This window comes from Cebus imitator, unplaced genomic scaffold (assembly GCF_001604975.1).
Source record: "Cebus imitator isolate Cc_AM_T3 unplaced genomic scaffold, Cebus_imitator-1.0 Scaffold203, whole genome shotgun sequence".
Taxonomy (NCBI): Eukaryota; Metazoa; Chordata; class Mammalia; order Primates; family Cebidae; genus Cebus; species Cebus imitator.
Window position 1 is genome coordinate 2,981,748 of NW_016107518.1, and position 23,693 is coordinate 3,005,440.

Below are 23,693 nucleotides of genomic sequence, written 5' to 3' on the forward strand. Positions count from 1 at the left end.
TTTTTGAGTCTTTAAGGTCTTCTCTCTCCACAACCAGAGAAACCTGGAAGCTTGGTTTCTCTCTTTTCCCTAGGGTTGGGCAGTCAGAACTTTTCTGAAGCTACCAGCTGAGAGGTGAGCTTGTCCTACCTATCAGCTTAGTTATTATATATCAACCAGACAACCTCCAGTCAATCTCTAGATACTCAACGGTTAGCCATGCTTATAAACAGATAATTAACTTGGAGATGGTTTCTGGGTTAATTTTTTTTCCATTTGCTTTAGCTACCCTTAAGGTTCAATGATGCCTTGGTACTTAGACAGCTTCGATACACCGGGATGTTGGAAACAGTTCGAATTCGCCAATCAGGATACAGCTGCAAATATTCTTTCCAGGTTCCGTTTTTATAGTGATATTTACATATTTAGACATATCAAGTAAATGATTCTCACGTATCTTGCTTGTTATTTCTTTGGGGCTTGCTTGTTTATTTCCCTTCATTCTTCCTTTCCATTTCACCTTTTTTATACAGAATTGAAAAGGGGTAGACAGTATTTACTTTCATTGAATGGCAGCAATCTCATTAAGCTTATTGTAATAGAATCCAGTACTTGGCTATTCTCGTTTGATCAGAATGTTTGCTAGTACTAAGTTTACTCCTGATATAACAATTCTTTGCATTGACTTCTTCAGTAACTGAAATAGTTCAATGAGAATTATCTAGTCAAAAGATTCCATTGGTTTTCCCTAAAGTTTTCTCAGCAGGATTTTCTTTCATAGTAGACTTCCAGCAGGGCTCACACCTACTCTTATCAGCAACTGCTGCTGTGGTGTGGAAATTATATTGAAGCTGTTTAGCAACTGAGCAAGTCTTTGCTGTTAATAGGATGGGAAGCCTCATTCTCCGTTATTGTCCCCATCCTGCCATGTTTGCTTTTTTTTTTTTCCTGATAAAAATTCTAGGTTCTTGTTAAATAACTTTTTCTTTGGCCTTTTATAAAGCTTTCTCAAAAGGGATAATTAGCCTCTGCGGGTTTTTTTCTCTCGCTCCCTTTTGATGACATGATGTGTAGAACCCAACATCTTTATCCGCCTCCTATGTTTTTCGAATTAACCTTTTATTTCTTAAATTAACAGGCACTTTCTTGATTTCACCCTGTTTAAAAGAATGAGAAAAATATTAATAAAATGATAATTAGTTTAAGGTCTTTATTTACCTACACTACTTTCTTATTTTATAATTTTTTAAAATTATTTTTCAGGATTTTGTGAGCCACTTCCATGTACTTCTTCCCCGAAATATTATTCCATCCAAATGTAACATTCAGGATTTCTTCAGGAAAATAAATCTTAATCCAGATAATTATCAAGTTGGAAAAACCATGGTAAATATAATATGTATAGCTCTTGTCAAAATTGAGTGCATTTATTTAAAAAATAATTTTTGCCTATGAGATTGTTTATTAAAAGTTAGTGTATCAGATATGAGAAGGCAGTTGGTTAGGCCCAGGTTTTTATTTAATTATATGGTCAGTATTAATCACATCACTCTGGCCAGTGCTCTGGTTCTGACTATAATTTTAACTGTCTAAATACTCTCTCTCTCTAGATATTCTGCTGTAATCTCCAACTCAACTTGCCCAAAGTGACCTTATCCAGATTCATCTGCCCTTACATTTATCAACTACTTTCTTTCTCTGTCACCCCGTTTCCAGAATTTCTCAGTCTAGAAACCATAATTATCTTTGGTATACTGTTCACTTTAACTTTAATCCTTTCACAAAGTTTTAGTTTTTTTTCCTCTTACAAAGAGATTTTCACATCTGTTTTCTGTTTCTCCATTTCTACTGCCTCCATTTTATTTTTCCTTATCTCTTCTCATCTGTATTGCTTATATAGTGAACAGCTTACTCATCTGATTCTAATGTATTTGTCATTCCATTTAATTCTACTCATAATATTAAAGTGATTATCTTAATATACTTAGTTCTTTATGTCTGCCTCCTGCTCGATTATAACCCCCTGATAACCTCCTCATTAAATTCAAACACTTTTCTCTTTTTTGAGAACCTTCAGATTGTGGCTTCACACTATTTAATATCTTTTTTTATGGAGATTGATTGTCCCATTGTCTCCTGTGCATGCTTTTATTATTATTTTTCAACCCTTTGTTTCACTTAGGTGGGATCTTCTGTCTCTGGCCCTTATGAGTTTACCATCTTCCTCTTTGGGTATATAATATCTGCCTACTCTCAAATGAAAGTTATAACTCCTGTTTCTAAAGGGATATGTCTCCTTCACCTCTGCAGCCTCCCAAACCCTAAAGATAGTGGAATGAAGGAATAAATAAAATAATCTTATTAATAACTTTGGACAGTGAGAAGCTTTTAATGCATGCTGGATTTCAAAAACTGCTATTGGTTTATTCATGATATTATTCAAACTTCAAGATCTATGGTTTTCAACTTTTTTCCCCACCCTAACACCCTCTAAAAATATGACATATTACCAGTAATACATTTACTCATAGCAGTGGTTTCCCCAATGGAGTAATGTATCATATTATCTGGCGCTGGAAGTTTGGTACTCCTGCTCACTTTGTCATTTCTCCCTCCCTTCCTCCTTTCTTACCTTCCTTAACCTTCCTTACCTTCCTTTTTTTCTTTGTCTTTTTTTTTTTTTTTTTTAAGGAGACTGGGTCTCTCTATTTTGTCAGAGAACTTGAACTCCTGGGCTCAAGCGATCTTCCTGCTTCAGCCTTCCTAGTGGCTGGGAGTATAGGCATGTAGCACCACACCCAGCTCACCTTCCCTATTTTACTATCTGCATTTCAATTTGACTACTTTGGATAAATCAGTAGGAATATTTATCAGTACTTCATTTACATGCCTGCCACTGTGTGTGTTCTCTAAAAGCTTATCACAGAAGATTCGTGAAATAAATTTCTCATTTCTTCTTAAGCTGCATTCCTCATCTTTCTTCCTTTTGGTAGGTCTTTCTAAAGGAGCAGGAACGACAGCATTTACAAGATCTGCTTCACCAAGAGGTGCTACACAGAATCATATTGTTGCAGCGATGGTTCAGGGTCTTGCTGTGTAGGCAGCATTTCCTTCATCTGAGACAAGCATCTGTTATTATCCAGGTGAGAAGCAAAGGATTCTTTGCATGAGATTGACTAGTTTATTTGGCCTTTGTTTAGTAACCAGAACCTTTTTACTGTAAAATGTTTTCAATAATAATGTAAACTTCAGAAATGAGAATATGTTGTACCCAATTTTGAAGTGCTTGTAATACCCAACAGATTAGCTGGCATATAATTGACTATTAATAAATATTGATTCAATGTTAATAAATATTGAATTTGTAGTTACAATGTCTTGTAAGATCTGAGTAGGGGCTAAGGAATTACCCATTGTTTACATAGTTCTTTTTATTTAATAGTTTTTGGGGGTGATGTTTGAGAGGTATGTACACCATTGGTTTTAGACACTCATTTTGGATGATAGGCACCTTATTTTACGTTTATCTGTTTTATTAACTCCCTCATTGATTTATATCATTTCCATAAGATCTTTTCCATTTGTGCAAGAACATCTTTAGTATCTTCATCTTTGGAATGTGTGTCAGGATTATCTTAAACCCACTGATGTTATTTGGGCAAATTGTAACAAGAGAATATAATATATTAAAATTGTTAATAATTTGAAGGGCATGAGAGCATCCAAAAATTTTAAATTAAGTTCTATGATGAACTTCATCAAGGTTATATTATTTAAAATAGCTGTTTTAGCCAAACATATCTGGAAGAGAAAACTTTTTTCTGTTTATCTTTTTCAGGTGTACTTTCTGTTTTTGCAGAAAACTTACTATTTTTATTTTTTTTGAGACGGAGTTTTGCTCTTGTCGCCCAGGCTGGAGTGCAGTGGCACATTCTCAGCTTACTGCAACCGCCTTCTCCCGGATTCAAGCAATTCTCCTTCCTCAATCTCCTGAGTACCTAGAATTACAGGCACCGGCCACCATGCTAATTTTTGTATTTTTAGTAGAGACAGGGTTTCACCATTTTGGCCAGGCTGATCTCGAACTCCTGGCCTCAGGTGATCCACCCCACCTCAGCCTCCCAAAGTACTGGGATTACAGGCATCAGGCACCACACCTGACCAGAAAACTTATTTTTAATCGCCAAGAATTTAACTGCATAGCCACTTAACCTGTAATTATGACATAAGAAATTTATTCTCTCTTTTGTGTGAAAATGCAGTGTAAGATAAGACAACCAGTTTCTGTTATTTTGTCTTCCCCACAGAGATTCTGGAGGAATTACCTAAATCAGAAGCAAGTCAGAGATGCCCCTGTGCAGAAGGATGCTTTTGTTATGGCTAGTGCCGCTGCTCTTCTCCAAGCTTCCTGGCGTGCTCACTTAGAGAGGCAGCGGTACTTGGAGCTACGGGCTGCAGCCATTGTTATCCAGCAGAAATGGAGAGAATACTACAGGCGCAGGCACTTGGCTGCTATTTGCATACAAGCAAGATGGAAAGCCTACAGGGAAAGTAAAAGGTACCAAGAACAAAGAAACAAAATTATCCTTTTGCAATCAACATGTAGAGGATTCAGAGCAAGACAAAGGTAATCTCTGTTACTATAATAATTGTTTTTTTTCTTCCAAAGGACTTTGTTTATACCTCTGCATTAACAGTTGTCTGATTTGTATTAGAACTGGTTATATACAACTTGTCTTTCCCAGTATACTGTGATACTTTTACCGATTTCAACCCACATTGTATTGTCTGTAATGGAAGTTAAATAAGTTTTTTTAAAATTAAATTGGATCAAAAATCTACATGATCTGTAATCATAACTGCTAATTAACTTTACATTAGGCCAAATCTTTTAAAATTGGCAACATTCAACTATTTTTACTTGCAGAAACTTTAATTTCACACTTAAAATTTCTTTTTCAGGTTCACTTTAAAATAAAAGTATTATTAAAATGAGAGCTTTAGTTCTTAGTTAGTTTACATTTTGATTGAAATGCCCAGCTAGAAATAATACACTTAATGAAATATCATCTGACTCATGGAAATAGGAAAATTATGAAACATGCATCCAAGTTAGTTTAAGAAGTACTTAGGTATTATAAAAAGATTTTACAACTTTGCATTTTTTCTTAAATTCTTAGGAAATATGTTTTCTTCACTGGTACCTAAGACATTTCTGTAACCCATTTTATCTGTTTTTATATAGATTTAAAGCTTTGAAAGAACAAAAGCTAAGAGAAACAAAACTAGAACTTGGATTGGTGAATATCAAGGGACATGGATCTCTGGAAATTCAGGGTTCAGACCCTTCAGAATGGGAGGATTGTTCTTTTGACAACAGAATAAAAGCCATAGAGGAATGTAAATCTGTGATAGAAAGTAATCGAATTAGCCGTGAAAGTTCAGTGGACTGCTTGAAAGAGTCACCAAACAAGCAGCAGGAGACAGCCCAAAGCCAGAGTGGTATGGACTTGCAAGAGGATGTGCTTGTAAGAGAGAGACCCAGATCCTTGGAGGATCTCCATCAGAAAAAAGTAGGCCGTGCTAAAAGAGAAAGTAGGAGAATGAGAGAACTAGAGCAAGCTATATTTAGCTTAGAATTGCTGAAAGTTCGTTCTCTTGGTGGTGTGTCTCCTTCAGAGGAACGCAGGTGGTCTACAGAATTGATGCCTGAAGGCCTTCAGTCTCCACGGGGTACACCTGATAGTGAGAGCTCCCAAGGAAGCTTGGAACTTCTAAGCTATGAGGAAAGCCAGAAGAACAAACTAGAGTCTGTAATTTCAGATGAAGGAGACTTGCAGTTTCCATCACCTAAGATATCCAGCAGTCCAAAATTCGATTCACGGGACAATGCCTTGAGTGCCTCAAATGAGCCTAGCTGTGTAGAGCATTTGAAGGATGAAACTATGAAGGAAAAGGTGGTTTGCAGTTCTGAGTCTATTACCTGTAAACCACAGCTGAAAGACTCCTTCATTTCAAGTAGTCTGCCTACTTTTTTTTATATTCCCCATCAAGACCCACTGAAAACAAATTCCCAACTAGACACAAATATCCAGAGAAACAAACTATTGGAAAATGAAGACGCACCAGGGGCAGCTCTTACTTTTGATATCCACGGGGAAACTAGGAAGTATCACTGCTCAGGAGAAGATCAGGTTGTTCCTTCTTTGAATACAGAATCTTCTAATCCTGTGCTTAAGAAGTTAGAAAAGCTGAACACCGAGAAGGAAGAAAGGCAAAAGCAGTTGCAGCAACAGAATGAAAAAGAAATGATGGAACAGATTCGCCAGCAAACAGATATTTTAGGGAAGGAACGCAAAGCCTTCAAGACAATTGAAAAGCAAAGAATTGGAGAGTCTTTGCTGGCACCGTCATCCTATCAGTCAAAACAAAGAGTAGACAGGCCATCCTCTCTTCTCAGCTTAAATGCCCCAAATAAGGGAAAACTTAATGTACTGGAGTCTCCATCAGTAAAAGATGCAGCTCTTGCCCAAAAAGACAGTCTTTCTGCTCACTTACCCACAAAGGACCGACCTATCACCATGTTCTTTGAAGGAGAAGGAAGTCCATGCCAGTCTATTACTGTCAAGGAATTATCCAGGACAGACAGAATGGGCACCCAGCTGAATGTAGCTTGTAAACTCTCTGATAATCGCATTTCAAAAAGAGAACACTTTAGGCCAACTCAGTCTTATAGCCACAAATCTGATGACCTTTCCAGAGAGGGAAATACTAGGCCCATTTTCTTCACTCCAAAGGACAATATGAGTATTCCCCTGTAAGTGAAATGTTTATTTATTTTTATGTGTAAATGGGAAACTTCTTGGAGTCTTTTTATTAAGGTGCCTTCTTCTCTTCCAACTATTTGTGTAAAGTGGCTGCTCAACTTGGTCATTTTCTCTTTGTAAAAACATTCCCTAATTGTTGACTCTACCATCACCTCAAGTTGGATGTAGTTATACCCTAGGAATCTTTGAGTAATCATAAATAGGAGAGTAAATACTGGGTTCCTCCCCATTAAGTGGGAAACATTTGCGAAGGGCAGTACAGTGCCTATAAACATAGTAGGCATTCACCAAATGCTGATTGCTTTACAGCTGTGAGGTTTAGTAGTACAGGGTTGTTAGTTTTAGGCTTTAAAGAAGTTAATGTGCTTTGTCACAGCAGTTGGCCTGTTTATGGTCATCATTATGTTCTTTATACTTTTTTGTGTGTGATAAGCACATAACGTAAAATGCCATCTTAACCATTTTTAAATATACAGTCAGTAGTGTTAACTGTATGCGCATTGTTGTGCACAAGATGTCTAGAACTTTTTCTTCTTGTAAAATAAAACTCTTTTCCTTCTCCCCAGCTGCTGGCAACCGTCATTCTACTTTCTTTTTCTAAGAGTGGAATTTGTCTTTTAAACTAGTGGTAGTATAAGTAATATAAGTGGATTTTTTTTCTTTTTTTTTTTTTAGATGAAGTCTCACTCTGTCACCCAGGCTGGAGTGCAGTGGTGTGATCTCAGTTCAATGCAATCTCTGCCTCCCAGGTTCGAGCAGTTTTCCTGTCTCAGGCTCCTGAGGAGCTGGGACCACAGGTGCATGCCACCACGCCTGGCTAATTTTTGTATTTTTATTAGAGACAAAGTTTCACCATATTTGCCAGGCTGGTCTCAAACTCCTGACCTCAAGTGATCCACCCACCTTGGGTCCCCAAAGTGCTGGGATTACAGGCATGAGCCACCACACCTGGCCATAAGTGGAATTTCTTTATACTTTTAAAAACTAATGATAGTCACAAGAAAAGCGTTTTTAAGTGGTACATAAAAACAAATTTGACAAAATTTAAGATACTCGTATTGTCTTTGTATTTGGTAGATTCTTTCAGTTCTTGTGGGAGAATGTCATCATTGAAATGAAAGGAGGGCTGTATCTTAGGGTTAAAAAAAATTATATTAACAATGAAAATAACCTTTTCTTTCCTATTATATGTAACCCAAACATTTAAATGTTTCGCCCTTTAAAATTTCATGTGGACTTGAGAGAAATCCTTTGTTAATGTGGGCAAGAGATGATTAATAATTTATTTTTCCACCAAGGGTTTCTATAGTACTATAAAGTGCAGTTGAGCTTAGTGACAGCTTGAGATACCATTCCCACCCATTAACTTACAGATTTCCCAGAAGTTCAAAGGCTTTGTGTAGCATATGCACCCATAAGAGAGTGTTAAAAACATATTTCCTGTCATTCTGAGTTTAATGATACATGATATTTCATGCATATCTGTAAGTGAGCTCTTTAATATTCTTCTTTAGTATCTGTTAATTATGACATTTATGTGTGTGTATATATTATAGGTGTATACACATATAAAGTAGCTATTGGATCCATGAATCTGTTTTGTAGAAAACTGAATTGTAGATTCCAAAAAATATTAATTATCTTTGTAAATTATTTATCACATTTTTCCAAGATACATAGTTTTAGGTCTGTTTGAGCCGATTTCCTGTATTGCTTTATTAATGATCTACTTATCTTTAAAATTATTGTATATGAGATTATTTATATGAAAGTCTGCAGATAAAATTCATACTTTAAATCTCGTCCTGTTATATAACTAATATTAGAAACATTAACGTTTTGTAGAATCATAAATGTTGGTGCTTCTGAATTATCTAGTCCAGTTCCCACATGTTACAGATAAGATCACTGGGGCCCATAGAAGTGAAATAACTTATTCAAGATCATATATTTAGAGAAATGGCTGGGACTAGAACTTGCATTTCATGATTAAGGATCAGCATTGGGTTTTATGGTTAGAGAGTAATACTAGGTTAGTGACCCTTTTGTATTGTTGTATTGTAGTGATGATGAGTGCACAGTAGTCTTTAACTGTTTAATGAGAAAAATCAAGGTGAAGTCTAAAGAAAATGCTGTGAGTTAAAAGGTTAATTGCAGTGGTCAGGGACTATCGAGATCCTATTAATTATTGTTTCTCTTTGGAGGATAAATAAAGGGCCAGTAGGCTTAACTGTGATGAGAGATTTTGATAGCCAGAAGAGAATCCTTAGGACAAAGTTAGAATTGCTAGACTAACATACATTGCTCAAGAAAGGAGATCTTTAAGTTGCCTTTAGCTAGCAAATACTGCCAACTATTTGTTTCAGGCTTATTGCATAGAGGCAAAGGACAAAAATTTCTTATGGCTCCTAGACTTTCTTTTATAAAAATTAAATGAAAGAATTTGAATGGAAGAACAATTAATCTACCAACTAGTATCATAAGTTAGTGTCTAATTTTAGCCAACACTGTGCTAGGAAGTAAGATACGATTTCTCAAGGAGCTTTCAGCCCTGCGCAGGAGAGATTAGCAATACGTTGTTAATAAGACTTATGGTACTAAGTTAATATGGTAATGGGGCCCATGAAAGTGCAGATTATGTACACTTTTTCATCAGATTTTGACATCTATTTCTGCCCAGAATTTAGTGATAAAGCAGTCTCATCATATAGTTATTCAATCAGAATTAAATTTTCATAAGCTAACACTACAATACCTATATGATCTGGAGCATACATTTAGTTTGGTAACAATTTCTTTTCCTGCCAGTGTTGATTTTATTCTATTCAAAGTCGATTTTGTTTTTTTCGTTTTGTTTTGTTTTTTGTTTTTTGAAACAACGTCTCACTCTTGTTACCCGGGCTAGAGTGCAGTGGCATGATCTCAGCTCACTGCAACCTCTGACTCCTAGATTCAAGAGATTCTCCTGCCTCAGCCTCCCAAGTAGCTGGGATTACAGGTGCCTGCCACCACACCCATCTAATTTTTGTACTTTTAGTAGAGATGGGGTTTTGCCATGTTGACCAGGCTGGTCTCAAACTCCTAACCTCAGGTGATCCTCCCGCCTCAGCATCCCAAAGTGCTGGGATTACAGGCCAAGCCACCGAGCCTGGCCTCAATGTCAGGTTTTAAAACTCAGACAGTGAACAAAATCTAGAAAGAGAGATTTCAGAAAGCATTTTCTAACCAATAGGAACCATCTCAGTATAAAACATAATGAGATCTTCATCACTGGATGGCTAATTTTTAGGTATTTTATAATGATTAGATGGAAAGACCCCTTGTGAGACTAGAATTCTAAAGATTCAGGGATTTGGTAATTTCCTTTTCTCATCATCAGATCCATTTTATTTCTTGAGTTTGTTTCACAGCTACTATTCTTAAACATATGTCATCATAGTGGACTATACCCACTGATCATCAGGACAAGACCTCCAGTAATTCAGTCGTATATGTAATTTTAGGATTATTGTTACTAATTAGCTAAGCAGAAAAAAAATATGACTTACTGTCTTAGGAGTTGACTAAGATCTGAAAATATTTATGGAATTTACTGGAATTCTTTGACCTGGCTGCCATGAGATATCTGCTAAGAACTGAAATGTAATTTCATTGTTTTATTTAAAGTGTCAGCAAAGAAGCCTTAAACAGTAAAAATCCTCAACTCCGTAAAGAAGATGAACTAGCATGGAAACCTGTGAAGTTAGCTGGGCCAGGCCAAAGAGAGGTAAGTATTGTGTCTTGTCTATCTTCTATTTGAAATAGATATGCATTATTTTGGAAATTATTATTCTTGTAGGTAGAGCACCGCATCTACCCATTTACTCCCAAGTGTTTTTAGAGAAAGAAGCCATGAGCTGAGATTGTTATAATTATGAAAGTGTACTCCAGGCAGGGAATGGTGCCTAAAAACCCAGTTGCTAAGAAGAAGAAGGCAGTTTGTGCAAGTGACTTTGTTGGCTTATTATGGCAGTGAAAGATGACTTCTTTGGCTATGTAGAACAGTGCAGATTTAGTTTCTATTCTAGCTCTTTGTCCAGAGTAATGTATACAGATTCCTTTTGGTCATCCCTGTCACTTCTACTAGTGGAAGGGGCATGGTGGGGTGGAGGGATATTTCAAGAAATTCATGAGCCCTCTGATATCTTTCATTGGCATCATCTCAGAAAGAAAAAAAAAACCCAAAACATTGTTGTGTTATTTGTTTTATCATTTGGTCAAGCAGGTTGCCAGACCGGCCCATAAAAAGAAAGCTCGAATGGCGCGGACGCGCTCCGATTTCTTGACTAGAGGTACTTTTGCCGATGGGGAGGGGGATACAGAGGAAGATGATTACGATGACATTATTGAGCCCCTTCTCTCCCTTGACCAAGCTTCTCACTATGAGCTAGGGCCTGCACCCAGCCTGGGTCAGGCCTCTCACAGTGACTCCGAAATGGTAATTTTACATCAATATAAGAAAAATAGCAAGCAAATCTGATGGAAATAGCCTTTGCTAATCTAAAGCTAACCTTCACAGCTTCTTCCCATGTAGTGGTTTGTACATGGGAAACCTCAGTGAACACAACTAAACTAAAACTTAATTTAATAGAACCCAAATGAAGGGCACTTTAAAAAGCCATAAATTAGGCAAAATTAAGATTATTTAACTTAGCACTAATGTAGAAATTTTCCATGTTGTATTCTAAAAGGTCTAGGTAGAGCACTAGAAATGAAAAAAAAAAACTGATGTTTTATGAAAAAATGGTTCTTACATTTTGTAAAAGGCCAGATAAATATTTTAGACTTGGCCATAGTTTACTGATCCTTGATCTAGTTTACTGATCCTTGGTCTAAAATAATCCAGTAGCTTTTAGCTGCAATGGTATGTACTTTTACTTTTTTTGCCTGTAAACTTGCTTCCTCCACCTTACTTTTCACTATTGAGAAATAAACATGAATTTTTAAACATACAGTGAGCAAAAAGTGTCTCCCTGGAACCATCCTAGCCAAATAGAAGGCCATATGTAATGTGAATTTGTATTAATCACACAGTATAACATTGGTGTTGTGTTTGAATGAAACTGCACCATTTCAAGCTAAGAATATAACTTTATCATTTTCTTAGCCCAAATCAGGTATATATATGGTTTGACAAGTATTAGTGTATTTATGGGTATATTAAAGCAAAGAGTTTCATTTTGGAATTGCCCTAGACATATGTAAGGACCCTATGTCTTATATGAACCAAAACATCACTGATGAAGTGGAGTGAAGTAACGTTTTATTTCCATGCATATCTGGAAGTGAGCTCTCTAATATTCTTTAGTGTCTGTTAACTATGGGAGAAAAATTTTAGGATGGTCTTTATTTGACTCATTAAATATTCTATCTTTGAACTGTTTTAAGCTGTTTGAATTGTCAAAGATCTAGTTAATTGAAATTTCTCCTATTTTCCAGAATACTCTCCTTGTCTTTATCTTTTGTTGGAGGTAGACCCAGTTTTTAAGTGACAAAACTGATGTTTTTATGAAGGCAAAAACAACAAAAAGAGAAAAATGCAAGACAAGTTCCCTAATTAGATAAATGAATCATTAACCTGAGCCGAACTGTAGGAGCTGCCCTTTATTTGAGTTATAAATAATGAAATATATGGTGTTATCTGATTTAACAGTTAAATACAAAATTATATAATGGAACAAACTAATTTTAATGAGAAGTCCTGCTTTATCTACTATATATAGGTTTATTATTTGTAGAAAAACTTCGGCATTTATGACTGCTGTTTTGTTCCTGAGAATTTCCTTTGTAACAACCCTTAGTACTTTTGGTGATAGATTTCTTTTACACTGGGAACTTTTACTGAGATGAACCAGGAAGTTGGGCTTTCTGCTTGGAGCATTCAGCTCCTTTCAGTGTTCTAGCCTCTGTTCACCTGCTTGACGGTCACTGCATGCCAGTAGTTGTAGAGCACTTTCCCTGCACAGTGTGTTGGTCATGTCTCCAGCTTTCTCCTTTCCTTCTCTTTCGTCACTAGCTGTTTTAGGAACAGGTGGTGGTGCTTGTTTCTGGTGGACACTGCATGAAGAAGCTTTGCTTTATAGAATATGTGGATAGATACTTACCGGGGTTGGGGATGGGGTGGGTAGGAATAATTTTTAAATGTGTTTCTTTTTATTTATCTTGAGAATATTTCATGTCCTAACATTATGTGATATTGTAAAGATGAAGATGTATTGTGTCTAAATAAAATCTGCAATCTCACAACCCAGATATTTTCTGGATTTTAAATGGATTTGATTTTCTAGGTACATGGAGTTTTTAAAAGACTGGATTTGTTTTTTTCTGGACAAATTGATTTTATTACTCTGAACTGTGTTGTTAAATCTTGGAGGAAATTGCCGTTTGACCTTTCCAATTGTGATGTAATTTAATGGGATAAAGACATTCACAAATGAATTGAAGGAGATTTCATAAGCATTACCTCTTGAGTTTTTAAATTATTCATCAGTTGTTTGTTACCTGCTGTGGGAAGGGAAACAAGTGTAGTAGTTTCTCTCCTTATTGACTTTGGTGTTTTTTAACCTCTTACTTCGAACTCTGCCATTTGAATAACTGTTTAGTCTCTGTATGCTGCTCTCATTCCATTTTTATACACCCCATGTTGGCATTTACTCAAGAAGAATGGCATGATCTGCTAAGCAGTATTTTTAAGGTAGCTTTTATATATTTTTTTAGTTTCTGAGTCTTCTGGATGGTAAACGGTTTAATAAAATCGTTTCTATTCCTCATTTGTAGTATTAGTATAAGAAACATTATTCTTTTCTCTGTACAGTTTTCTTTTATCATCCCCCAGATTTAAAGCAATCATCTCTGTGGATATGACTCCTGAATAGCTCTCCAGAATTTCAATCTTCTTTACCTCCAGCAGGATAAAACTGAATTTGTCATTATTCTCCCCAAACTGCTGTCACTTCTTATATTCCTATTTCTCTTAGTCTCTTAGATACTCTCTAATCCTTGTCTGTGTTGAATTTTCTTTCTCTCTGCTGTCTAGTCCACAGACTGCCAGAAATACCTGTTGATCAAACAAAGCTGTTTATTAGCATATTACAGTAAGAGAAGACCCACTTTGACTGTGTCTTAGCAATGTCTCACAAGGGAGAGGAGAGGATATTCATAAGGTTTTAGGGCCCAGGCTGGGTGATTTTGAGGTCGGTCTTGCATGGTAGAAAACTGGTTGATATTGAACAAAGTTTATTATGTAAGAGGTTTGGATTGGCAGCCTTAAGATAGCAGCCACACTATTGAATATACACTTAGTATTTATATGTGTATTTTATTCCCCTGAAAAAAAAGTAAGGACCAGTTTATAGCATTGTGACCATCTGTTCTTTGAAGATTTGGCAGAATTCTTCTGTGACACCACCTGAGACGGGTACTTTTTTGTGGTGTAGTTCCTTGATAAGTTTTCCTTTGTTTGTTCCAGGGAAATTGGTCTTTTAAAATCCTTTTATCTAACAGGTCCAATTTTGGTAAACACTTTTGTCTTATGAAATTATCTATTACATTTGACTTTTTGATGTATTTGCATAGAGGTTTAGAAAGTAAGAGCTGGGCATAGGGGCATGTGTCTGTAGTCCCAGCTACTGAGAAGGCCGAGGCAGGAGGATAACTGGAGCCCAGGAGTGCAAGGCTTTAGTGAGCAATGATCATACCACTGCACTCCAGCCTGGGCAACAGAGCAAGACCCTGTCTCTTAAAAAAAAAGGTTTATTAGACCCAAACAGTACTCAGTGTAGGGCTAATTATTCTTGACCATTGAGGTGAGATCCTTTGTATATTTTGCCCAGTGCCCTGGGAATCACAAAGTTGTATACTCTGGCTCTTGAGTATAGACACTATTACTGACCTTTTGTGAGTGATAGGTGCAGTTACCTTTAATCCTTTCAAGTGGTCTTTTTCCTGTTGTTTTCTCATACAAAGTATTGATTAGTACGCAAGCTAAATATTCAGTGTGGACCTTCTGTAGATCTCTAGAGTTCTATCTTTGTGCTTCTCACTCCTCTCTAGTACTCTGTCTTTTGGTCTCTAATCACCATATTCACCTTGGCCTTTCAGCTTCATGTGTTCCACTCAGAGAGTCTGTTAGGTTTCACCTGGGTTTCTCCTTTCTGAATCACAGCCTAGAAACTCTCAAGGCAGCAAGATGGGGCAAGTATAGGACATACTTCCTTTTTTTCCCATCTCTCAGAGATATCTGTTGATTGTTTTAAACATTGCTGTTTCATGTTATTTTGTCTGTTTTGTTGGTTTCAGTTAAGAGGGTAAACCACATCCCTGTTACTTCATCTTTGCCAGCTTAGGGTCTTTCCTATTTCTGTTAATAAGGCCATAGTCAGGTAGACCAAAAGGCTAAAGAATATTGTAACTACAGAAAAATGAAATATTAGGAAATAACTTGAATAGATAAGAAATTATCTCCTCAGAACAGGATTGTCTTTAGAGGGGCACATTTTAAACAGATGGAACAAGAAATGCCAATTGGAATTCAGGTCACAGTTTGATAGCCTTATAAATTGTGTATAATTTAGATCATTAATGATGATAATGAGCTTTTCTTGGTCTTTTGGCTTTTTAAAAATCATTGTATATTCTATCTGTTTTAAATTATTGATTGGATATATGAAGAATCTATAATAGCAAGTTAAGCCATAAAAGTAATAACTGCCTTTTAGGACAAATAAAAGGACATATGAAAAACAGTACTTAGTGTTCCAGATTTATTAGATGCCACATCTTTTGTCTATACATTTAAATGATTTTCACTATCTTGCCCTTCCACTTGAGATTCTTTTTTAAGTTGTCAGAAAATATGAACTGATAGATCCTGTTTATTTTCACTGACCAAGTCCTCTTTTTTTCTGATTACTTTATATAGAGTTTTCAGTAGGCTCTGTTATTTCAATGAATTGCTGAATGTTTTTGTGTGTTTTTTAATAGCTCAAGTAATTCCATAACCTGAGTTTTAATTACAGTGCTATCATATATTGACTTGGCATTAAAATCTTTCACATATGTAATTATTACAGACATCACAGAGATTTTCATCAGTTGATGAACAAGCAAAGCTTCATAAGACTATGTCTCAAGGAGAGATTACCAAGTTGGCAGTGAGACAGAAGGCTTCAGATTCAGATATAAGGTATAAAACTTGTAAGATTATGTTGAAATATTTCTGGTTCATAACCATATTAAAGACCACTTTCTCACTGACTATAGAAGTATAATCTAATGTAACCCAAATCCAGAGCAGATAATACTAGAAATCAAATATTGAGAAATAAGATATAACACAGTAGAAGAACATGTCCCTGGAGATAATAGATTATATATATTTAATTTCCACATCCTTCTCCGCAATTGCTAAAATGACAAAATCTACAAAGGGCTATTCTCCCCCTCAAAAAAAAAAAAAACTCAGAAGTGAAAACAACTGCAATAAAACTGTAGAATCCAAAATGTAAATAAATTTTAAATTTTAAATATGTTAATACATACGAGAAAGCCAAATCCTAATCCAGCTAAGTAAAGCTGAGAAAGATACATCTAGCTGGCTGACCTTCCCCAATTATAGCAGAACAAGAAATTTATTCTCTGGAAAGTGTAAAACAGAGTATCTCTGGACCTGGAGTTTACTAGATACAGTTGAGGGCTGGGGCACGTATTTGGAACAAAGGGATTTAATGCCTGTTTACATACAGAATGTTGAGATTTCCCAGCCTTCTTCATTTGCTCAGTTCCTACATTTCCCATGCCCTCTAAGCAAATGGTTCAAAGAGTTTTGGGGACTTCTGTCCAGCCCTCAAGGAAAAACCTGAATATATTACTATCAGGGTCTCTTCCTGCAAAGTCAACCGACCAGATAACCCTGTAAGGAAGACCATAATTTAGCAGCCCCACCAGTGCACACTAGAGCTTCCAAGCTCTTTTTTTTTTTTTTTTACTTTCAAGTATAATCAGATAACTACTGATCACCATGCATTTGAGGAAATACCTTATGTTGAAGAAACTAAAACTAACATAAAATACAGCCTGAAAGAAATTAACTATGCAGGGAATAGAACACTTCAAGACTGACATATACAACTATCAATAGACCTTCTGCATAACAAACACAATTGCATTCATGAAACAAAAGGATGCATGAAAGAAACATTTTCATAATAAAAAGCTTTTGAAAATTAAAAATATGATAACAGGAACAACTAAAGAATCAGAAGGAAAGTTGAGGACATATCTCAGAATGTTGAGCAAAAAGAAGAAGAAATGGAAACGATGGGAATATTATAGGCTCCATTCAGGAGATCTAATATCCCAATGGTAGGAACTTTGGAAAGATAGAACCTAGAAAATGGAGGATACATTATTAATAAATTAATTTAGCCAAATTTTACAGAACTAAAGGGCACAATTTCCAGATTCAAAGGGCTCACTGAGTACCCAACATAATGGATGAAAATAGACTCATACCAAAAGACATGTCTTTATGAAACAAAAGAGACAAAAGGAATCTCTTTTATGATGATGAAAGTAGCTTTTCAAATGACAGCTGCACAGCAAGCAATGAGAGAAACCACTCCAAATTGGAGCAAATTAGAAGGCTCTGGGAGAGGTTTTTTTTTCAGTAAGTTGAAACCGATAAAGTACTTAATATATTTGAACATGTTGAGAGTTCATACAAATGTAGAAACTCATGGAGGTGAATTGTATATAGAAAAGTAAGCAAAGGAAAAATAAAGCCGTTTTCATGAGCATATTTTAAAAATCCTCTAGAATAAAATAGATCATTTAGGGAATTACATCCCTCAACTGCGAATATTATTTACATAATAAAAATAAACACTGATCATCATTAAAAGTAAATACTGAATATTGATCTAACTAAAAGTGCAGTATAAGTCTTTTGGGGGCGCACGTTTGTGGTGGGGTTAGGACTGGAATGGTGGAACATGCCTAATCACTATCTGTGGCCATGAGTTTGGTAGTTATAGAGCATGTTAAATATCAGAATTAGTTAAAGCAATTCAAAGTGTTGCCTCTAGGGAGCAGAAAATGGGGCGAGCATGGCAGAGAGATACTGTTGCTTTTATTAAGTCTTCTAGAACAGTTTCTCTTTTTAATGTATAAATGTGTAAGTTTAGTTATAAGCTTTTTTTTAAAAAAAAAAAAAAAAAAAGGAAAAAAGAAAGAGCAAGGGCTTCAAAACCAGGTAGACCAGATTTTAACTTTCATCTCCATCACGCCTCTGAGCCTTAGTTTGCTCATGTGTAAGTAAGGACAATAATACCTATTTACCATGGTAGTTGTGAAAATTAGGAATATCATATGTAAGGCATATTGCTTGTCACCTACTAGATACTCCAAATTGTTTAATTGAATGAATGAACAGACAAACGAACAGATAAATTAATACACAAATAAACCTTCAGCTGTGAGGTTAGAATACACAATATAGGTATTCAGTCAGTAACTACATGCCATTGTTATTGCAAGTTACTTCTTTGATATATGTGATGAAAGAGCATATAAGCACTAAGGCTATACAATTTAATAGATGTGGTTCTGAATTTTGTCACTCACTGTGAAACTTTGGGAAAGTTATCTGATATTTAAGTCTCCACTTTTTCACCTGTAACATATTTATAGTAGTTTTGTTAAAAACAAAGTTGTTACTGCTACCTGGTCTTTAAGAAAAAAACAAAAAAGCAAAGTTGATGTTATAATTAAATAAGGTGTTCCTTTGTAAGCACTGTGCCTGGAGCAAGATACAAGTTCAAATAAGTAGTGGCTGTTGCTAATAATACTAATAACTCATAAATATAAAATAGTGACATTAAAGCTTTTATTATGTAACAGTGAGTGGAAAGATTTAAAATTCTATGTGCATCATGATAACAGTGATGTAAAACTTGCCATACTTACGGATAAAAACTGGAAGGGAATGACAAAAAAAGATAAACTAACGTTTTTTAGAGTGGTAGGATTATTAGTGATTTCTTTAAAAAGTATTTTCTTTGTTGTTAAATTGTGTATATTCTAAATCCAAGCTGGATAGGGGAGAAGAATGAAAAGATACCTTGTGTATCTAACTTGAGTTAGAATTCTAGCCCCACTTGCTTTGTAGCTGTTTCATTTTAGAAAATTATTTAACTTCTCTGGGTTTTGTTATTTCTATATTCAGATGAGGAAACATCTTAAATATAGAAGTAACAAAATCCAGAGAAGTTAAATAATTTTTCACCTCCCAGATGGAGTTTAAATGCACAAGTAAAGATAAATACACTTAATTTAAATGTGAAAGTTAAATGAGCTAATAGGTTTATAAAGCTTAAAGTGATATATACAAATATTATCACTGAGATATTCTAATTTCTATTTTTACCTTTATTTCTTTAAACAGACCTCAGAGAGCGAAGATGAGATTCTGGGCCAAAGGGAAACAAGGGGAGAAGAAGATTGCCAGAGTGAAACCTACAACCCAGTCAGAGGTTTTGCCACTCTCTGCAGGCTCAGATGTGATTCCAGCTCATCAGTTTCCAGATGGTAAAAGTGACCAAAGGGTGGAGCTTGTGGTCATAATTTCTGTTGCCAGTCCTGTAGTATTCATAATGTCAATCCTGTTGCCTGGATGTTCTAATGAGATAGGATCAGCATTGTCAAATCCTTCCTTAACTTAAAAATAAAGTTACATTTTTCCTGCAGAAGAAGTTCCCATAAAATGTGTCACAAAACAGTGAAGCAGCACCCACCTCAAAAATGATTATGTATGTAGGTTAGCCTTAGTTTTCTAAACTATAAAAATGTAGACATCATTCATTCATTTAACAAATACACATTACTGGTTATAACTAATAGCAGCTAATATCTGAGTGCTTCTACGTGCAAGGCATTGTGGTAAGCATGTTATGGTTATTAACTCAGTTGATCACAACAATTTTTTTGAAAGTTGGTACGATTATTATTCCCAATTTATGGATGAGAAAACTCAGGCACAGAGAAGTTATTTATTAGGGCAGGCATGATGGCTCACTCCTATAATCCCAGCACTTTAGGAGGCTGAGGTGGGCAGATCACTTGAGTCCAGGAGTTCAAGACCAGCCTGGGCAACATAGTGAAACCACATCTCTACAAAAAAATATAACAATTAGCCAGGCATGGAGGCTTGTGCCTGTAGTCCCAGCTACTTGGGAGGCTAAGGTAGGAGTATAACTTAAGTCTGGGAAGTTGAGGCTATAGTGAGCCATGATCATACCACTGCACTTCAGCCTGGGAAACAGAGTGAGACTGTCTCAAAGAAAGAGAGAGAGAGAAGAAAAGAAAGAAGTCATTTATTTATGTACGTATAGTAGCTAGAAGAGCTAAGAGTTGGATTCAGGCAGTCCTGCTCCAGCGTCCACAGTCTTAATCACTGTGTTGTATATTAAGTACTTGCTGTATTTCAGTACCTACCAGATACCTGAGACTTTATAATATAGCTCTTATTTTTCAGTTTTAGCAACGAGGTCTCACTGTGTTGCTTAGACTGGAGTGGTGTGATCATACCTCACTGAAACTTCTAACTTCTGGGCTCAATCTGTCCTCCTACCTTGGCCTCCTCCCAAAATTCTGGGTTTATAGCCATGAGCCACCATGCCCAGTACCATAGCTCTTATTTTAACTTTCTGGGCATGCACCATAACACATATGAGAAGTACCCAATAGTTAGTTCATCTATTTAGAAAACTGACCTCTCTAAATGGGAAAATTACTTACTCTCCAAGTTATCCTAATGTTAGAAGATTGCCCCTTCTTCTCAAACCCTTTTCTCGTGCCTGAGAGTTTTTAGCTACTATGCAAAGATACCAACTGTCTTCAACAGGGATGTACATCAGAGGTGGGGGTATATGGTAACATGGGTGAAATACCAGCATTGACTAAAATAGAGGTCCTCTGAAGAAAGCCTTAGTAAGGATAGAACAGACCCAGTTACAATAAGAAAGCAAAATCTTCTCATATCTGGGATAGAATAGAGAAGGAGGAAAGATCATTCGGCTTCCCAGAGGGATGGACGGACTTGAGCTCTGGATGCCAGAGGAAAGGATGGTAGAGATGTACTTAGACCCCTGTGTTTTTGTATTTTATTGATTCGCTTCTAGCAGTTGACAAATGGATGTGGATAAAACCAATAATAAATTAAGTGAACACTATAGGTTTGGGAAACAGGGATTCCCTACTGTTGAGTGACTAAAGTGATCAATTTCTTATATCTTGTCTGGTCGACAGTAGTCATTCTAAATTTTTTATTTCCCACAATTATATTCTTTGCTGCTAATTCTTAAGAAAGAAGTATAAACTCTAATTGAAAATTCATATTATACACAGACTTTGTGTGTTTGTTTCATAGTGACACATGTATAAATGTTAGGATTATAGCTTTTTATTTATGTTTGGCAAAAATTATTAAGATAGCCCTTGTTTTTGATGCTAATATGTGATTATGGATAATTTCTTTGGTAAACATTATTTTATTAATAAAGTTACTGACTTTGCTAAATGAAATAGATACTTAATGTATCTAAGCTGTATAGTAGAATTAAAATCAGTTGATGTATGTTTGAATATAGTTATATCCTGTATCTTTATACTCTACTCTCATGTCATAACTGAGGTTGAGTTTGTCTCAATTCCTGCCTGAGGTGGTATTTAGCATGTAGGGGGCTACTTTTTTCCTTTATTATCAGAGTTAGTTTAGATAGAATCACGATTTATCATTGGACAGAGGGTGAAGACCATACACATTGGGAAGACAAGCACATGTGAAATGAGAGACGGCCAACATTCTTATTGAGCTCCAGATAGGGCTTCGGCAAATCTAGTCTAGTTCTAAATTGTAATGGGCTACATGGAATCTAACTTCTCTGATGTGAACATTTGTAGTGAAAAATTATAGAGAAAATAAATTGATAATTATTTGGGGGATGTTTAAGAAAATCCTAAATGCTAACAAGGGCCAAGCAGAAGTAAGCCAGTTGAGTTACTTGGCACCCTAGCAGGTTGCCAATAATCACCAAATGCTATCACGGAAGTATTCCAGGACTTTAGACCATAGGAAAGGAAAAATACTAAGTATCAAACTCTAATGGTTTATTGGACTTGTATATAGCTATACATGTTGTTTCAAACGTGTAGCAAAGCTGTTACTTTGTTAACAGTGAGTATTTAATATGCTAGTATGGTTTTGTATTCTCTTCTTTTCTTTGGGACTGAGATCTTTGGGATCTAACTTGATGTCCTGCAAGGCATTTCTATCCAGGTTTTTAATACCAGACTTTACCTTCTTGGGAGATATGATATCATTTCCCTTTGAAAAGTGGTACTTTTTAAATACATTTTCTGTACAAATGTGGTATCTGGATTTACTGCTTAGCTGTCTGACCTAAAACATCAATGTTTGTTTTTCATATACTTGCATGTTTCCTTCAGTGACTTACTAAAGGAACATTAAAAAGAAAGATGTGAAGATTATTAACATATTTACTAAATATGTCTTTTTGGGTCTTCTACCTTGAATTATAGAATTAACTCAGTATCACCCAACACCTCCTTTGAGCCCAGAACTGCCTGGCAGTTGCCAGAAGGAGTTCAAAGAGAACAAAGAACCTTCTCCAAAGGCTAAGCGCAAGCGAAGTGTGAAGATTAGCAACGTGCCTTTGGATTCTATGCATTGGCAAAATGACTCTGTCCAGATCATAGCAAGTGTCAGTGATTTAAAAAGCATGGATGAATTTCTTCTGAAAAAGGTACACTTTATTTGCCAAGTTAGGCCCATGAGCCACTCTATCTATGGAATGCTTGTGTGTATCAGGATATACCCTCTAGATATCAAGGTTGTATATGCTTCCGTGCTTTAGATGGTCTGTTATTTACCAGAAGTGTGCAAATAATAGGATATATGTTAGTCAGACTGGGTAGACAGGATTTAAGGTTGTAGGCTTTAGTAGTGACTTAATTTTACTAAAATTGTCATATTTCATATGGGAAAGTGCAGCTTGTTGCACAAGGGAGTTGTTTCTCTTGTAACAGAACTATAGAATCATACAGTATTAGAAGGGACCTCAGAAATCATCAAGTAGTAATTATAGTTTGAGTATCTGGTCGTACTTTTGCCTGGGTCCTATGATAGCCTGTGGCTTGCACTTTGAGGACAGTAATTGTGGAAGAGACAATACATGCCTACTGTTGCATTTACCTCTTTTCAGTTCGTTGATTATGTACTAAAACTAGTTTTGTGATTCCCAGGTGAATGACCTGGATAATGAAGACAGCAAGAAGGATACATTAGTGGATGTTGTATTTAAAAAAGCCCTGAAAGAATTTCGGCAGAATATCTTTAGCTTTTATTCATCTGCATTGGCGGTGAGTTGGACTGTGTTAGGAGATATTTAGTAGTTCAACATATGAAAAATTTGACGGTGCTATAGAAGGTAATAACAAAACTCATCTCAAAAAGAGATTTCTCCAGTTCCTTGTTTTTGTTTTAGAGATAGACAAGGAAAAATGTACTGAATGATGTCAGATTAAAAACTCCCTTGAATTTCCTCGAGTAGCTTTGTCCCACCTTATAGCTGTTTTTTTCATCTTTTAAGATACTGACTTCAGATATCCTGGGTATGATTCTGTTTTGCCCTGTGACTTCATAATCCTTTTAGCTCTATTGCTAGGCTCTAATGTCTATTTTTCCCCTGTGAGGACTCCATATGTTTTCTTTCAGTAGAATTAGGGCAGTTAGTTTATGGTCACTGATTGCTTTCTTTCTTTTTTTTTTTT

The 23,693-nt window shown here is 35.9% G+C and overlaps 1 protein-coding gene across 8 annotated transcripts in view; it reads left to right on the forward strand.

The window, feature by feature from the left end:
- Positions 1–23,693, forward strand: part of MYO9A (myosin IXA) — a 279,254-nt gene that overhangs the window by 197,720 nt on the left and 57,841 nt on the right. For 4 of the 8 annotated variants that reach the window (XM_017548127.2, XM_017548132.2, XM_017548131.2 and 1 more), the window contains 11 exons: positions 265–375; positions 1,243–1,365; positions 2,973–3,122; positions 4,287–4,606; positions 5,225–6,796; positions 10,473–10,572; positions 11,068–11,283; positions 15,917–16,029; positions 19,288–19,430; positions 22,443–22,666; positions 23,166–23,282. In XM_017548127.2, coding sequence (XP_017403616.1) covers positions 265–375; positions 1,243–1,365; positions 2,973–3,122; positions 4,287–4,606; positions 5,225–6,796; positions 10,473–10,572; positions 11,068–11,283; positions 15,917–16,029; positions 19,288–19,430; positions 22,443–22,666; positions 23,166–23,282 — 3,189 coding nt within the window. The remainder of the gene's footprint in view (positions 1–264; positions 376–1,242; positions 1,366–2,972; positions 3,123–4,286; positions 4,607–5,224; positions 6,797–10,472; positions 10,573–11,067; positions 11,284–15,916; positions 16,030–19,287; positions 19,431–22,442; positions 22,667–23,165; positions 23,283–23,693) is intronic. The other 4 variants (XM_017548128.2, XM_017548130.2, XM_017548134.2 and 1 more) reach the window with 2 other exon arrangements.